We start from the raw sequence: 18,511 nt of genomic DNA, 5'->3' as shown, positions 1-18,511 counted from the left end.
TGAAAGTGTGTGGGAGGAAATGGCTCCTGATCTGTAACTGACATCTGCAAAATCATGCTTGCCAACCTAGTTTAAAACGAGAATTGCATCACTAGATCTTGCTATTGTATGCTTGCTCCTTGGATGCTGGAGATCCACTTGCCAGTTTCTGCATATTGATCAACTCCAAATAGATTTCCATCTTGTCTTTTGGGGATTTCTGGGGGCATATTTGCACCATAGGCTTAACCCTTACTTTAATAGCCATTCCTTTATTCCATCATACTCAGAAAAAACTTCCAGGTTCCTTACCAGATTAAAATTTGCAGGAGTTTTTGAGTGAAGGGTGTAAACCTCCTCTGGTTCCTTCCTAAAGGAAGAAAGCCTGGGTTAAAAATGTAATTTAATAGCAAGTGTGATGATGTTATTTATTATTGTTGGTGTAAAATAGAGATATGCTTGTAATGGGTTCTTCAGTTGGTGGGTTAGGACCCACTTCTGAGTCACAACCTGCTCTAGGGTTGGACTCAGTGGCCTTATAGGCCCCTTCCAACTCTGCTGTTCTATGATTCTATGTAGGTGAATCATAGCAGCACTACCACTGTACAAGTAGATATTCCAGAAGGGATGAAGTGGGTCTTCATCCCTTCCAGAAGAATATTCCAGAAGAAGTGGGTCTTCCAACGCATGCTTGGTTAAAGGGGATTCCTGAATCAGACCGAAGGCTGCTGTAAATGAAAACCATAGCTCCATCTTAGTAGCGGGCCAGCCTCCTCTTCCAAATGAGCCAGCTTTGTTGACGTACCTCCCTCTCAATTTTGCATTATTTCAGAAGACTGCCTCCAAACTGCACTTACAGTATCATTTCCTTTCTCCACAGTACAAGATCGCTGCCCGATGGAAGCCTGACTACTCCACAAGCCATCAGCCAACAGTTGGTCTAAACAGTAAGGTTTACTCAGTGCTTGCTTGCTTTCTTTCTTTCTTTCTTTCTTTATTTATTTATTTATTTATTTATTTATTTGGCGTTTTTCTATGCCGTCCCAGTCGCATAAGCCTCAGGATGGCTTCCAACATAATAAATAAACAATCATACAAATAAAATAATGTGAATCATTAGTGAATAGCATCAGTGAGCCCCTATTCTAAAAGCCGCAATGCTGTGAAGCATTTTAGGAGAATGCGAAAGGATACACTGAAAGCCCATAACATGTAAGGACACTTATATGCTTATAATTCCAATTTATAAGAGTTGGGACTGACTTTGGCATCTTGTTAAGTGTGCACTTGATAGCAACCATTGTGTAATGTGTCAAATGGACCAAATCCATAAAGAATCAAATTGAGTGAACCTTAACTACACTAAAGTCACATTGACACTTATGGGAATACATGAGACATGACTAACTTGTTCTGCTGATTCCAATGTGACTTAAGCAAGATTTTATTTGGATTTGGATGGATGTACTTTGATTCCTATATACTTCCATCTGAAGACAGTTTGCACATTGCCGTGTCTCCATAGAAGTATGTTTCCCTAACACAGTTCTCTATACTCTGGCTGTAATGTCGGGCATGGCATAAACTACCTAAAGCCATTGGTCTGTAAACAACTGTGTGAGAACAAGTTAGGAATAAATGACAGAAATGCACCACCACCTCCTAAATTTCCCATGACCAACTTTGTATTGTAAAATCCCCACCACTTATCCCTTCTCCTTCTTCAGCCACTCTAGGAAGCAAGAGAATGAGGGGGCCCGGCTCAGTGTTAGGTTGCCTGCTTTGCATTCAGAAGGTCCCAGATGCAAACCCTGCCAGCTCTCCCCTGAAGTGAGAGCGCCACTGGGCTGGATGGACAGGCATTCTGACCCAGGCTGCTTGCTCTGCTACGAAGAGGGGAGGGTGATATGTGGGTAAAGGCAGCATTGTGACTGGGATGGAGGCAGCAGCAGGGAGGATGGAGGAAACTCAGGTCTCACGTGCCCCTGTGATGGACCGAAGAGCAGCAGCTCTGGCTCAGTGAGGGGTGCAACAGGAAGCGACCGCGGAGGCAGCATTATAAGAACTGCTTGCTCTTCACATGTGAGTGGGTGCGTGCTCCCTTGGCGCATTTGCAAAGGGGGCTTTGGCACTCTGCTGCCGGATCCCTGCCTTCACGAGGAAAGAAAGCAGACAGACATCGGCGTGATCAGGCTCTGCAGAAAACCACCCCCCTCTCCCCCACCCCCGCCTTCTCTAGATTTCCAGATTGGAAAGGAAAGTGAATCTGGAGCAGCTCCACCGTCAGTCCCTCCGAGTAGGAGCTAGCCAGGAAGCAACACTCAAGCTGCGTTACTCCGCAGCTCCCCAGCTAGAGGTGCATGCACGACCAGGGCTGTGGGCTGCATGAGATCAGCCCCAGTCAGAGACGCATCAGGCGCTCCGGTCCTCCTCCTCCTCCCCCCCCCCGACACAAGCCAGGCTCTCCCCATTGGCACGCGGGGCCCCCAGCCCCTGTGCAGCAGCGGAGCTGAGCCTGCCTTGTCCACTCGGCCGCCTGCCATGTAACAGCTCTGCCTCCGTGACGGGAGAGGTTGCTGTGCGGCATCGTGGCAGCCCGCGGTCCTCCTGGCCAACCCCAAGGATCGCTCGTTCGCTCGCTCGCTCGCTCCATCTATTGCTCTCTCTCCCGCTCCATCCCCTCCTCCCCCACTGCCCCTCCTCCCGCTTCTCCCTTTCAGGTCTTTTGGAACTCGATTTTAAGGTAGAGGCAGAAGATAACAAGATTGGGACTCCCCAGGCTGAGCTGTCACTCAGCCGTGCCTCCACGAAGTCACGCCCTGCCTCCACAAAGGATGCTGAGGCTGGGAGCAGGCTGCTTCCCCGCACGGCGCCCACATCCGCACAATCCCTTATGGACCTGCCGATTGCAGGAGAGAAATTGGAGCATTACACTCGAGACAGGCCCAGGCCCAACCGCAGGAACAGGCAGCCCCCCAGCAAGCCCAATGTAAGAGCCCCTGTTCTTTGTGTGTGTGTGTGTGTGTGTGTGTGTACTGCCGCCGCTGTCGTCGCTTCTGCGGATGCACAAGGCTTGGGTTTTGCCTGTGGGTGGTGTGTGAGCGATGGGCAAATGTCTTACTGGGTGTTTATTGCAGCCCTGGTAGAGGAAATGAACAGAGCGGCAGCTGCCTGATTATGCGCTTGTCGGCCGGGCACTGGCCGCTGCTGCTGCTGCTGCGTAGAGGACAAGGTTGTTTATATAGGAGCAAATGCATTAAATGTATGAGGCTGGGGACTGGAGGCAGATCTCCGCTGCTTGTGTTTATTTCCTGTGTACTGTAGGGGCTGCCCAGTCTGGAAAAACTGCAGTCTGGGGGGAGCCTGTGTCAACCCCTCTGTGTGCCTGCTCGCATTTGTTTTCTTGCGATGTGTTTACAATCTTTCAAGCGTTCATGCAGGAACAAACTTGCAGTGCTGCATGGACCATCTACCTGCCTGAAGAGTTATTTTATTTCTGTTAACTATTCGCTGCTTATTTATCCCAAGGATCCAGTGGCCTCATCCATGCCAAGTAAGGCCTCTGCCCTTTGAACATTGGGGTTTTGACTTGATTTGTTTTTCCAGGTGAAGGAGGGTGAGGGAAGATATGAGATGCCCTTTCATCAGAAAACAGCCCTTTATAGAATTACAGTTTAGCCTCTGGCCTGAACTAGAAACTCAAATGTTAATAATAATTATAACTTTGTGGTGCAGCCAAGATATATATTTGAGGATTAAAGGAAAATAAATGTTTACCCCAGCTGTGTGTGTGTGTGTGTGTGTGTGTGTGTGTGTGAGAGAGAGAGAGAGAGAGAGAGAGAGAGAGAGAGAGAGAGAGAGAGAGGCCTTGAGCAATAAGTACCAAGATTTTATGGGTGGGCGGGTGATGGATGGATGATGGATAGACAGATAGATGCCTCAGGTGGATAGTGGAGTTCAGTGGCCCAGCAAAGGTGCTTTATCTTATTATCTGTTTAATCAGCAACATGGCCCTGAAGGCCGAAAGCCATTTCCAACTGCTACTGCTTAAAAAATTGTGCAGCCAGCAGGGTGATTTCTCCGTGTGTGTAGTGAATGCATCCTCTGATTAGGCATGATTACAGTCAACTAAGTGCTTCAGACTCTTCAATATGTAGGTTGAACCAGGCAAGTGTTGTGATCTCACTCTCTAATGATTGGCATTTATGCAATTGTAGGGGGCATGAATAGAGAGGTCAAAGGTCTTTATTTGGTACCTTCTCCTTTTCCCCTACAACGAATTTATCCCCTGCGATTAAGTCAGTGGGTGAAATAGGCAGCTTTCATTCATTCCAGAAGCAACAGGGGAAACAGACTCAAAAAAGGACCACCAAAGGACTTTAGCTACTTTCTTTGAACAATTAGGTGCTTTCTCAAGGTGATAGACCCTTTCCTCCCTTGCCTGCATCCCACTCCCTAATTTAGGAATGCAAGAAAGGCTTTTAAGTGCTTAACTGTCTTCCATACATTCTCTTAGCAATACTTACAACAGCCTTAGAAGATAGGCCTGTATTATTATCTGCATATTGCATGAAGTTTAAGTTGGGTAGGCTGAGAATAAGAACTTGTAGCTCATCTATGACCATTGAGTGAGTTTCCATGGCCAAGCAAGGAGATTGCTCCAGTCTGCTATACCACCGAGCTGCTATACTGTGATAAAGATTTGACCAGTCCAAAGCTCCATCCAGTCCTGCACTCCAAACTCATAGTAGGTTGGAATGATCATAAAAAATCAGAGCTAGAAAATTGCATCTAGACCTCTTTAGAGTTTGACAGAACAAACAAAAGCTGCTATTCTAAGCACAAGCCCCACTGAAATCAATAGGACTATGTTACTTCTGAGTAAGCATGCATTAGATCATTGCTGCAATTCATACAACTTCCAAGGATTGATATATTCAGCCGCAGGATTTCTGTCTATATACATGGAGGCTGGGTTCAGAAAACACAATAACCTACACTCAGGGGCTGATTATAGGTTGTCATTGAATTGTAGCTTGTTCCTGAAACATGGGTTATTGTGCTGCCCCACCCAGGTTGTGTTAAGAAGCCATGGTTTGTTAATCACAAAAAAAATCACTAAACCCTGGGTTATCTAGTAGGCTGTTCCAAGTCTAACAAACCATGGTTTGCTAGCATGGTTGAGTTTAATCACCAAGATAAGCCACAGTTCAATAATAACCCTCACTCAATGTGTACACAACCCCTGAGTGTTGTTTACCATGCTGTCTGAACCCAGTCAGAGTATGCCTACTGTTCACAGTACAACCCAGTTGTAAATGACCCTCTTAACAAACTCCTGTGCAGCCTTCCCCAACCTAACACACTCCGGAGATGTTGACAATTCCATACTCCTGCAGGCAGCACACCTGAGTGTACCTGGAGTAGGGAAGGGGCTGTCCACTCTATCTTCTGACAGCTGTCCTGCCAAAGAGACTGTTTTTATGGGACTTTGCCCTTGAAGCCCTGATCAGATCCTCCCGCAAACATATGGAAAATGTTGCTGCCTTGCTGTGTCTGGGTGAATTTGCACAGGGATGGCTGGCTTTAGGCTTGCAGGATCTGCTTTAGTTTTTCCTAGAACCCCAAGATCCACTCCAAGTCTGAGCCAGAGCAAATTGCATGGAGGTCACAATCCTCATGCATGTGTATCTGTGCACATATAAATACATGTTTAAGATCTCACACATCCATTCAGATTCCTTTGTGCCGTGACAAGCTCTAAAAAGGGCAGTGGTTCTTTCTGATTAATTACAGTAAGTGCCACGTCCTGGCTTGGTTTGACACTCAAAGGAAGGTGGTTCTGTGGCAGGCAAAGGGATCACATCGGGTAAAGCACAGTCAGCCCCAGCAGAGCAGGGTCACCTCAAGGTAAGGAATTGTCAAGACCTAGACAGCATTCTGTGCAGAGCTGTTAGTTATCCCAGGAAGGGACTGCAGCCAACAGAGGCCTCAAGAAGCCTGGCAGGGCCAGGGTTTTAGAGGCTGCACCCCTGCTGGATGCTTCAAAGGGCCAGCTGTTTCTGCAGGCACAGCTGAGGAACAGGAGAAGCCATACAGGAGCTGGCTGCAGAGGCTGGCTCTGAGGGCTGGGGGGGGGGGGGGTGCACCCTCAAACCTAGAAGGCTGAGGAGTCTCCTTCCCTGAAATACAGCTCATGGGACTCAGAACCTCCTCAGGATGCCACTGAGTCTGAGCATCGGACAATTAAAGCTGCATCCCAACGCATGAAGAAACATGTGTGCTTAGGTGTGTATATTGGGGATAGAGGGGAATGCATCAGTGTTGATGCATTGATGGGGCTTGCTGTATTCCTTTCTCATGATCTCTCCCCTTGCCAGTTCTGGAAGCAAAGCTTAATAATTGAACCCAGGTCCGTTCCATTAAGCTTACTGCAAGTAATATTAGGACTTATGCACACTTTAAATATATGGAATTCTTGCCAAGGCATGAAGTGTGGCCTCTGGTACATTTTAACAGGAATAAATGGCTTCATGGAGGAGAGCTTTCTGAATAGTGCATCACCTATATGTCACACGGGGTCCCTAGTATTTACAGGCAGTATATCCGATGCTGTGTCCTGATTTGTGGGTGGTAGTGGTGGTCTTACTGGGTAGGCTGCTCTCTGGGTTCCCTAAACCTCACCCCCATTGCTCACGAACTTGCCTTCTCCCTCTGGGCTCAGTCCCTACCATTCCTTGGGGGGAGAACATGCAGAAAATGAGGAGGAGGAGGAGGAGCAGAGCCTGAGGGGGACCCCTTCTGCGGTGTGGGCCTGCCCTGGTGATGTGATACGGGGAGTGGGCAGTAGGATGACTATCTGGCGTCACTTTCCCAAGGGCATTTGCTTGGCTGCTGCTGGAAGCAGAGGGCTGAGCTAGATGATTCAGAACTGGAATTGTTAACGTTTCTTAGATGCATATACTTGGAAGCAAGACCACATGCCTCTGAGAAACCAGAAGCCTCATGAGCATCCCTGGCTGGAGCACATTTCCGCCTGCCCTGCTTCTTTCAGCTTGGCAGCTGATCATGCATTAACTTCCGTGTGTGCCTGCGTATCTATAGTCTTTTTAGCAATGTGAGGGAAATGTAATTACAGCTTGGATTATCAAGAGGGGAAAGATCTTGTTGCCCCTGACACCTCACCTGGCTTCAGAAGTGGAGGCAATGGGGTAAGTTGGGTGATGGAGCTAGTAAGGTTGTTGATAGGTCCTCATAAAAGTCATTTTTAGTAGAAATAGTTTGAGGGAACTGTTTGTAGTAACAAGTGTGCTAGCTGGGCTGTGCTGTACTTTGCATGGCTTATTGGCTCTTGTGCAGATTAATGGGCATTGCTGGCCATGCTCTTAAACTGCCACAGCTCCTTTCAATGGAGGGTTGGCAAGGAACCGCTGAAGCATCGTTGAAGCCTATGCATGAGAGTGAGGGCAGGAGAATGAATAACAGCCAGAGCTTATCCTGTGGCTCTAAAGGCACTCGCCCTGTGCTTGAGCAGTACAAGTTTCTCCTGAATAAATGCAGTGGGAAGCCTGCTTTTGAGTGGCGATATGGGGAGATGCATGGTGCATACTAACCTGTCAGATTAAGCCTTCGGGACCGAAACCGTGGCTCTTTGGCCCGTCTGAACCCACTGAATCCCCTGCCATTTCTACAGTAAGAGGACTAACTAGATTAACTATTTAATGCAGGAGTCACTGGCATTGTTGCAAAGTGGCCTATCTGGAAGGGTCAGCCAAGCTGAATGAAGAAGCCAAGAGCTGTGTAGGGTGACCCATCCAGAGGCTCAGTAGAACTCCATTGGGGACAAGCCTCTGACAGGCCACAATACGTGGCAGATGGGCTGTGTCAGGATGTGCCTCGATAACCCCTCCCTCTCATCTTACTCATTCTCTCTCTACTTTCCCTCTTTTTGTGCCAAATATGCCAAGTCAAAACACTGGTCCTTCTAGCTCAGGGTAGTTCCTTACTCAGAGTAGCAGACCTCACTGGGCTAAAAGGACTTTCCCATTACATGAGCTTTTTACTGGCATTTCCAGTGCTTGACTTGGAAACTTCTGCAAAGTTTGTGTTTTTCCACTGTGATGTGGCCCTTGCCCTTAAACTGACAGGAGCTATGAATAACCCTGCAAGATTTTGGATGGTATTTGATAAATGATATTATAGTGCCTGAGGCTCACTAGCGTTCTTGTTCATAGGAGTTCTCCAGGCTTCACAGTGTCAGGTAAGCTTGTTCACACTCCCATGATAGCTCTCAAGTCCCACCAACTTTCATTTGCGTTCATCGATTCCATATGCAGAGTTCAAATTGCCTAACATTAAATCTGAAGTTAAAAATAAACTCTGTGAGAACCAAACAATCTGATTAGGCTAACCAGTCAGATGGTAACCCTGTATAGATACTCCCTTAGTTCACGAAGCTAGACAACAGCGTGTTGTGTGATTTCAAGGAATTGCAAATTGGCTTTAAACTTAGGAAAACAGCCAACACCTCCTGTATGCTGATTTTTAAAAATTATTGTTGCTGTTAAAGCTCACAGCATCTTCTGCAGAGACACATTGGGGATTCCACATGACTTGGAGCAAATATATGGTATTTCTCCCTCTCCCTCTCCCTCTCCCTCTCCCTCTCTCTCTCTCACACACACACACTCACTCACTCACTCACTCCTGATGTATTCTGCTCTCTGTGCTGCTCAGATTATCCATGTTCTAGTATGACTAGTCATAGAAGATGGCCACTATTTTTTTATTTTAATAACAGAATGATCTCTGAATGTGCTCTGAAATGCAGGGAATTTTAAAGGAGATGAGTTTCATGGTGCAAGATGGGTGCACCCTCCAGGATGAGCAATGCGTGCATTTGCTTAGAATGGGTGCAGGGAACAAGATGCCCATGGGCACCATGTGCCCCCAGATACTTGCCTTGACGCTTACCAAGGTGCTCTATCCCTTCCCACTTAAAGAAGAAAAAAGATAAATAATTTCCGTTGGTTTCAGGTTTCTGTTGGTGCTGAGAACTGTGAGCTCAAGGTAGTTGTAAAATATGTCAGGACTCAGATCCCACTTCTGCACCGTACTCATTGGGGGCAAGGTCCTTGTCGTTTACCATGACTCACACAGTAGCCATTTTATGGGAGCGCTGCGGGCAGCGTCTTAAACTGCCGGATGTGCCTGTGGCCCAAAAGACAGCCTGCCTGATCTAGACAACATATTTCCCGAGGCACAACAATGCACCAGGGAGCCTTGGTTTTGCTGGGAACTTCCCCTCTGGCCTGCGCACTGCGATAAGTAGCCTACACTGTTTGCAGCCGAGGTAAACCAACTTGCAGTCGATAGGAGGCTGTCAGGTGTGCTTAGCCTGAACTTGCAGTACAACCACCTTCCCTGAAGTAGACGCAGGAGAGCACAGGACACCTTTAGCTAGCATGCGGCAGTACCATGTGATTCCCTGGCCTGCCTCACTCCCCGCTTTGCTCGTCTGCTGATAGTCTGCCTCGGTTCCATATCATGCACTGAGCTGGCTGGTGTCTTTGGGCCGCTACTGGAGCCCACACAAAGGCCTCTTGCTTCTTCATTTATCACTTGCTACATGGCTTCCGCTTCCTCTGCCATCAGAGTTTGAAATCATGAATCATGGGGCATATTTTGATTGTCATTTCCTTTGGTGAAAGCACTACCGATTCAGATCCTGATTGCTGGATTGCTTGACTTGACAGGATTTGGGCAGGTGCAGAGGTGTGGATGTGCTGCAAGGCAGAGGTGTGTGTCCTGAGAGTTTGCTTGGTGGCTCACATCCTGCTCTGCCAACACGAGGCTCCAGCCTCCCCCAAATGAAGGGCTACTGCCATTGACTGAAACCCCGCAAATGCATGGAAGCTGAGACTACGAGAGGAGCCCTCCTTGTGGGAACGTATTTTGCTTGGGTTCCACTCTGCAGCCTGCTGGTATGTTGGAAAGGAAACTTTCTGCATTTGGAGCATCCACTGTGTGCCTTAGAAAGAGCTTCTAAACTTCTTACTCAAGGGATTAGCAAAGCAAGGAAAGCAAAATAGGGGAGCAGTAGATCAATGGTGCAGAATCTGTTTCAGCCCAGGGAGCAAACTCCATTGCAGAGAAGCTCTTTGGTACGGCATTCCAGTAGTGGGGCAGAGGACCAGCATACTGTAGCGTGAAGCTCTTGCTGTCGGCAACTTAGCCTTTGTTGATGTTGTTAGTCCTGAAGTCGCATCCGACCCTTCTTCTTTTGCCATCTATTGTTCCCAGCATTAGGCTCTTCTCCAGGGAGTCCTTCCTTCTCATTAGGTGGCCAAAGTATTTGAGATTCATCTTCAGCATCTGGCCTTCTAAAGAGCAGTCTGGGTTGATCTCCTCTAGGACTGACCGGTTTGATTGTCTTGCAGTCCAAGGGACTCGCAGGGGTTTTCTCCAGCAACTTAGCCTTAGGAGAAGCATTTCAGCTGTTTAGAAGTGGGACACAAAAGCTGCCAAACTGCTGGTTCTTGGGAAAAGGGTAAGCCAGAGGATCAGACTAGAAGCCCCGACTGCCCGGATTTCAGTTATGGCCTAGAGATTCTGCACTGCTGGAGTAGACCGATAGGAGAGGCTATGCTTGTCTTCAACTAAAATTACCATGTTCATCATTTTTTTTTAAATGTGGATTGGAGAATTAACCAGGTTTCTCTTGAGGAAAGCCTTTGTCATTTTCAGATATCAGTGATGCCATATATGATTTTATTTATTTATTTAAACATCTTATATGCCGCCCCATTGCATGAGCCTCGGGGCGGCTTACAATCATTAAAATCCCATATTAAATACAAAAAATTCATCAAATAAATACAAAAAATAAAATAAAATAGATGACATGGCACTAATGTTGCTCCATAACCATCTGTAAGAGAGGTATTGCATCCAAAGTTATTGGAAGGATGAGAGTGCTGGTGAAATTTATGGAAAAACTAGACAAATATATGTGGATCCACATCACTGGCTATTTTGCATGCATTTTAGTATTTGTATTTGTCTGTGTACCTCTGAAAGAACTTTCCAGGGTCTGTTTCAATCTTATATTGTTGTGTTCTTTTTGGTTATATACTGTGGTCCATATCCAGAGGAAATTAATCACACTTTTTTGGTAAGTTAATTGCAACTAATTTATGTCTGATATGAATCAGCGTTACTGACTTTCCCAGGATTTGGACTGCAGAACACGACACACTAAAATACCACTGAGATTTAAAAAAAAACACATATATTAGGTACAACTAATTTGTGTGACTTTAGCATGATGTTCTCTGGATTTGAGCCCATCCCTTTTAGTCTCCGGTGGTTAGTTATGTGCTTTGGTAAAGATTTATATAGGGACACTAGATGGCAAAAGAAGAAGGGGACGGCAGAGGATGAGTTGGCTGGATGGAGTCACTGAAGCAGTCGGTGTGAGTTTAGGTGGACTTCGGGGGATGGTGGAGGACAGGAAGGCCTGGAGGAGTGTTGTCCATGGGGTCGCGATGGGTCGGACACGACTTCACGACTAACAACAACAAAGATTTATATGTAGTCCACTTTGCCCTGTTTGTTTTCAATGGTTTATGGTTCAAACAAATGGAATGTTACTTGTATACACCAAAGCAATCAACCAAGGGGAGCCTCTTTGTTGAGACTAACCCACTAGTCCCACTCATGCAGGCTTTACTTTGTGTTTGACAAACTGTCACTAGTGTTCACCAACTAGCAAAATGCTGCAAAATGTCCACAACTGATGTCGTAATCACTGACTCCCTTGTGACTATGGATTGTATGAATCCATGCAAGCGAATGGGATATGGTTTCAGCGCAAACTCAGTTCACTACAAAGAACAACATAATTCGTTGTGCTACTGCTGAATTCATTTCCAATGGTGCCGTAGTAAATGTGAGCTGCGTCACAAGTCAGGATGTGTCATGATAAGGCAGCATGAAAATGCCTTGATAGAACCATAGAATGGTCAAGCTGGAAGAGGCCGGAGGGCTATCAGGTCCAACCCCCTGCTCAGCGGAGAACGCCAAGTTAAACCATCCCTCTCAGATGGCTATCCAGTTGCATCTTGGATGCTTCTAGTGTGGGAGATCCCACAACCTGCACAGGTCATTGGTTTCATTCTCATACGGCTGGAACAGTCAGGAAGTTCTTCCTGATGTTCAGTCAGAACCTGACTTCCTGCAGCTTGAGCCTGTTATTTCGTATCCTGCGCTCTGGGATGATCAAGAACTTCCTCTTTGTGACAGTCTTTCAAGTACTTGCAGAGCTGTCATATCTCCCCTCAGTCTTCTCTTCTCAAGGCTAAACATGCTTAATTATTTCAATCTCTCCTCATAGGGCTTTGTTTCCAGTCCCTGGATCATCCTTCATGCCCTCCTCTGAACCCTTTCCAGGTTGTCTGCATCATTCTTAAACTGTGGTGCCCAGAACTGGACACAGGACTCCAGATGAGTCCTAACCAGTGCTGAGTAAAGGGGAACTAGTACGTTATGTGATTTGGAAGTGATACTTTTATTAATGCAGCCTACAATAGCATTTGCCCTTGACTCATATTCAGCTTGTGGTTTATAACAATTCCAAGATCCTTCTCACTTGCAGTATTGCTGAGCCAAGTTCTCCCCATCTTGTACCGGTGTATTTGGTTTCTTTTTCCTAGGGGCAGAACTTGACATTTGCCCCTATTGAATTTCATTCTTTTTAGTCGAGCACCCCAACCTATCAAGTTCACCTTGAATCTTCTATCCGTCTTTCAGGGTATTAGCTATCCCACCAAGTTTTGTATCATTTGCAGATTTGATCATTGTTCCCTGCACTTCCTCATCCAAGTCATTAATGAAAATGTTGAAGAGCACTGGGCCCAGGACTGAATTCTGTGGTACCCCACTTGTTACCTCTCCCCAGTTTGAGAAGGTGCCATTGATGAGCACTCTTTGAGTCCGATTCTATAGCTAACTCTGGATCCACCTGATTATTGTCCCATCCAGCCCACATTTAGCTAGTTTGCTAATCAGGATGTTATGGGGCATTTTGTCAAAAGTTTTGCTGAAGTCAAGATAGATGATGTCCACAGAATTCCTGCTATCCCAGGGAAATTGTCCTATTAAAAAATGAAATCAGTTTGGCAGGATGAAACTTTTTTATTGTCTGCTCATTTATTTATTTATTTAAAGCTGCTGTATACTGTCCACTACAAAATTATCTTGGGACGGCTTTACAATATAACAAAGTAAGGCACAGCATCCATTCTGTTAAAACCTCAATTAAATTCGCAATCTAAACCTTAAAATAAAAAGGGAAATAAAAGTGTTTTGGCCTGGTGCCAAAAAGAATAAAGTGTTGGCGCCAGGCAAACCTCCCTGGGGAGTATATTCCATAACCGAGGTGCCACCACAGAGAAGTCCCTTCTACAGGTAGCCACCTTCCTAATCTCCTTCATAGAGGGCTCCCAAAGAAGGACCTCCAATCCAGATCTTAAGGGAGGAGATGCTCCCTCAGATAACCAGGTTCTAAACCATTTAGGGCTTTATAGGTTATACCAACACCTTAAATTGGGCCCAGACTTCAATTGGTAGCCAGTGTAGATGGTAAAGGTCCGGCTTTATATGTGCCTATCTGCCAGTCCCTGTTTACATCCTGACAGCTCTGTTCTGAACCAACTGAAGTATCCAGACCATCTTCAAGGGCAGCCCCACGTAGAGCACGTTACAATAGTCCAATTAGGAAGTAATCAGTATTGGTTTAAAAGTTAGCAAGTTTCAAAAAGCTTCACATCAAAGGAATTTGCAAGGTAGATTTCATAAGTTGGGCAGAAAGGCACTACCAGGTTCCAAGTCTTACAAAGCGTATGTCCAACAAGATGCCAAGTGCACCCATTCACCAGCTTTCCTCTCGTCTGTCATCTTTCTGAGACCCAACAGGAGCTTTTTCTGATGAAAGGGTTGTTTTGTAGAGGAGTCAGTTCCAGTCCCTGAAAGCAGCCACATCCTGAAAAAAGCTCTCAGGGTTTTCCCAGAAGCAAGCCAGTCCCTTGCCAAGATCTATCCCAAATGAGTGAGAGGATATTTGTATCACACATATTTCTGGGTAACATTGCACAGAAACTAGGAAGAGTGCTAAGAGTTCTGTGCCCTGGTCATATTTGCATGACATAGGACAAGTTCTCATAATCCCACTTGGGATTTTTACTCATGCAGCACAGATAAAATTCTTGACAGATGACCACCTTTTTCTGGGATTCTGCCCCCTCTCCCGCTATTTGCCCTGTTCTCCCTTGGATCTCCAGTGGGCAGCGGCATGCATCTCAGGCCCTTCTGCAGCAGCTTCAGGATAACCCTACTGCTTGTGTCACTGTTGTGTCACCAGTTTTTTCCCCCTATTGATCCCTCGCCATGGAGTCATTCTGTTTTTCCCTGTTGGTGTGCTTCATGATCAGGACTCATGTATTCTTCCCATCTTTTGTGCCTGTCTGCCGTTTTCCATCCTCCATCACTCTGGCCTCCTTTCTCCACTTCACCCACCAGAGCCTGATGAAGATATTTCCTCCTTTCTTTTCCCCCTCTTATTTCCCCCGCTCCTTGTTTCATGGTTGTGTTTCCTCTGTATTTTGCCACTCTGTCTTTAGCACACAACACTGGCAACAGTGCCCCATAGCTTCCCTCTGTGCCATCTCCCTGCCTTCCCTGCATTTCCTGCCTCCATCCTCTGTAGTCTTCAGCCTCCCTCTCTAGAACACCAGAACATTTCTCTTCTTGGTTTGCCACTGCCCACCCTACTTACATTTGGTGCTCTCAACAGCCTTCCAGAGCCCTCCTTTATTGATTACAAAGCAGCATAAAAGTGAGTGGAATATAAGCCCTTTACAGGCCAGCAGCAATCTGATTAAAATGGGATTGATACCTGCACTTTGGACAGGATGGGAGGTGCCAATGGATATGTGACAGGGAATGTGGTTTGTGGCAATATTTCCCCTGTGATGACTCTAGGGCTTGGGTGGAGGTTGGATGGGGCAAGACGACTCCTACCCTGCAATGCAGAGCTAAGCAAAACCCAGGCACCCGCCAGGCTCTTTGGAGCAAGTACACAGTACATGCATGATATTCATACTGGTATGGCAACCATGGCTCTGTCAGATGTCCTTGTGAGTTGATTGTTCAGTTTGGAGTTGACTGGCGTGGGGCGGGGGGAGCTCTCCCAGATGCATGTCAACTGGGCAACGTTACTTTCCTCCAAAGCACAGGGTGGTCTTGCTCCCCCTTGACTAGCAAATATTGGGCAGGAAGCAGTGCATCACTGTTGCCTCTGTCACAGGGTCTTCCGTGGCATTCAGAAAAGTATGCAGAGAGCACAACTGAGACTTTAAGCAGCCAAATGCCCATTGCTCAAGCAGCCTTATACAGTTGTTGCAGCAGTTGAAGTTTTTCTGCCTGACTGTTCTGGAGCATATTATGGTCATGCTAGTCTGGGCTGAAAAGCAAAAGTCTGGGCCCTGCCGATGAGGGGCAGGATAGGCCCACCACTCACTGTTGTGTCCAGGATGCTGACGAACCATCTAGTTGCAGGCTTATCTGCAAGAGGCAAGGTCCAGAATATCGCAGTGCCTTCTCCTGGATGCCCCTGCAAAGATGTCTATAAACTGGCCCTTGCTGTCCACACATGCCTGGAGTACCATGCTGTGGAAACACTTCTAGTATTCCTCCCCATGGTGAGGATTGGGGGAGGGACATGGAATCCAAGACACCTCCACCTGAGAGAATCCCAGTTTTTGGAAGCCATTTATTTTTTTCTGCTTATTCAGTACATGCACATTCTCCTTCCCACTCCAAATACAGTTGCCAAGTAGCCAATGCTGAAAGCTAGCTTGTTAAAAGGTGTTGTGTGTACACGTGCTTGTGTCCAAGTGGCAGATGACTAGCCTAACTACAGAGATTATCAAAAGCTGGCCTGGGCATATGGAAAGTATCCTTGAACACGGCATCATCCCAGGCTTTAATGTCCAGTGTGGATGCCCATATGGCCTCAACATGCAGTGGGATCCATTGCGATATGACACACCTATCTCCCATTAGAAGATTGAGTGCAATCTGTTGCCAGGCAGAGATTGGAAAAACAAGCTGCTCATGAAAAAAGGAGCAGCTGAAGTTTTCAACACTTTTCTCATGCAACTCATTGCATGCTCTGACAACAGCGTATTTCATTGTCCGGGTTTGGATTGTGCAATAACCCATGGTGGGTTAAATGAACCCTATGACAAGCTATGGGTAGTTGAGGTGGCTCAGAAACCACCACAAGAGCAGTGCTGGGTTTGGAGAGCACATCAACCCACAGTGGCTTATAAGCGATCGTGGGTTATCCTACTAGTTAGTGTTTCTCTGATGTTCCAGTTAAGGTTGCTCTAGAGTGAAACACTGAAGGATGTTTCCTAATTAATGTGTGAATGAGTGTCTAGTTGAATGGCTTATTGACACCCATTGATCTTATAATGAAACTGAAGAAAGGAGGCTGCATGGTAATTTTTTTTCTTCGGTGCCGTTATTCCCTTCTTGCTTTTTCTGCCTGCCACTCTGGTGCTGCACTTGCTCGTAGGTGCAGCCGCCTGTGCGAGAGAATGATGAAGACAGAAGCATCGCTAGACTTGATGAAGGCCTAGATGAGTTCTTTACAAAGAAGGTGATTCATGAGCACTTACCGTAAGTGAAGACTTTGTCTTTCCTGGGAGTTTCCAATCAGTCATCATCAGGAGGTGGGGAAGGGCTGGGACCATGTCTACTTTTTTTTAGACTGTGAGGTGGCAGTCAAGGAACCAGCTAGCACTAATGGTACCAGCCTTTTAAAATTGAGCATGATGAAAGTTTAATGAATGTTTGCAAACTGTTTTCATAATAAGCATGTTTATCAGATATAGGATATAGGTTATTTTGCTTACCACAAAAGAGTCCAATCAATTCTGAGATAGACTAATGACAGTGCAGACTTAATGATCTAATACCCTGCTAAGCAGAGTAGCTTCCAATCATTCTGGTGAAGTTACAGTTATGCTGCTTCCAGACAAGGATTCTATGACACCATTGCCCTGCCTTAGTTATGGCAGATTATGGTGGGCAGGTACATGTCATCTTCTACTCTTGACCTTCCGTGTTCTCCCACCAGTTCTTCCATCTTTTTCTTTACTGAAGAAAATCCACTTAAGACGGTTGTGAAACCTCCTTCAGCCAAATCCATTCAGAGAAGCTCTTGTGGGCCTCATTCTATTGGTAGGTGGGGTCAAAAGCCCAGAACACCAGCATATTTTAGTTTAAAGCTTTTACTACCAGTAAGTAAGTCTTAGGAGAGACATTTCAACCTTTTAGAATTAGGGGGAAATGCAGAAGTCCCTGGAAAATGGGTGTTTGGGAGAAAGCAGCTCCTCGAGTAATTGTGTTGTTCTTTCTTTACTGTCTGGTTGCAGTCCCGTTTCATTAGAAAGCTCCCTAGCAGCATCAATATCTTCTGGCTCTCGAACCTTCAAGAAGAAAATAGGACACTTCTTTGCCTTCAAAAAGCCAAAGTCAAGTCGGGGTACCAGACCAGAGAAAGAGCCAGAGGGAAGCCCCTCTGCAGCATGGGGCAGAAAGCTGATGATCAGTGACATTTTAAAGGCTCCCAGCAAAGCCAGTGAATCAACTAAAGCACTAAGTAAGTCAGAGGAAGGAGGACTGGCTGTGGAGAGTAGAGGCTACCTGGAGCAAAGCCAGACTCCAGACAGTGCTCGCAGGGCCAGGCCCAAATACTCCAGGGAAGGCAAGTCCCAGTCCCTGATACTCCTGTCAGGGGAGGATGAAGAGGGACTTGGTGTGAGGCATGAAAAGGTGAGTCTTTTCTATTTTAGCTATGACTTCGTATTTGTTTGCTCTCTATATCTAAGTATTCTTCCATTGGGAAAGTCAGGAAGCTCCCAAACAGTCTCCCGTCCTGTCACTGATCAAACCTGGGCCTGCTTAACTTTAACAACAAGCTGCCTTATGGCCCTTTCGGCCATGCCCAGCACTGAAATTCTTTTATCTTGCTCCCTGAGACATCAGGAATGCGAGTTTTTTCTTGAGAGGGACACTGGTGAGTCCAGTGGCCACCCCCCGCCGCCACCCCCATTACATAAAATAGCCACCTCCCCAGCACACGTAAGAGTGAGATGGCCCAGCAGTTCTCTGTGCTTCTACCTGCAGCCCCATCAGGCTGTCTTCAAAGGATGCCTTTTGAAGGGCACAAGCTTCGCGCTCCAGTCACGTGAGACACCAAGTGTCCCGAGGTCGCTGCCTGCCTCGTGGTGTATGGATGTCATGCGTCCTGCCACCCCAGCCTAATCAAGTCCAGGGAGACAGGAGTGAAAAATGGCAGTGCTGTGTCTCCTTAGCAATGAATCTGTGGGGACGGATGTTTAATGACACTGGCTGACATTTCAGCTTTTGGTAGGGGGAGGATGAATGGGACAGAATATTGTAT

At 46.5% G+C, this 18,511-nt stretch overlaps 1 protein-coding gene across 1 annotated transcript in view; it reads left to right on the top strand.

The window, feature by feature from the left end:
* CARMIL2 (capping protein regulator and myosin 1 linker 2) overlaps window positions 1-18,511 on the top strand; it is an 84,795-nt gene that overhangs the window by 56,488 nt on the left and 9,796 nt on the right. The window contains exons 30-33 of the mRNA XM_044419844.1: window positions 860-926; window positions 2,700-2,968; window positions 16,619-16,722; window positions 17,481-17,880. Coding sequence (XP_044275779.1) covers window positions 860-926; window positions 2,700-2,968; window positions 16,619-16,722; window positions 17,481-17,880 — 840 coding nt within the window. The remainder of the gene's footprint in view (window positions 1-859; window positions 927-2,699; window positions 2,969-16,618; window positions 16,723-17,480; window positions 17,881-18,511) is intronic.

This window comes from Varanus komodoensis, unplaced genomic scaffold (assembly GCF_004798865.1).
Source record: "Varanus komodoensis strain SLA01 unplaced genomic scaffold, ASM479886v1 scaffold109, whole genome shotgun sequence".
NCBI lineage: Eukaryota > Metazoa > Chordata > Lepidosauria > Squamata > Varanidae > Varanus > Varanus komodoensis.
Note: the sequence above shows the minus strand (reverse complement) of the source record. Positions and strands in the feature narration are given on the sequence as shown.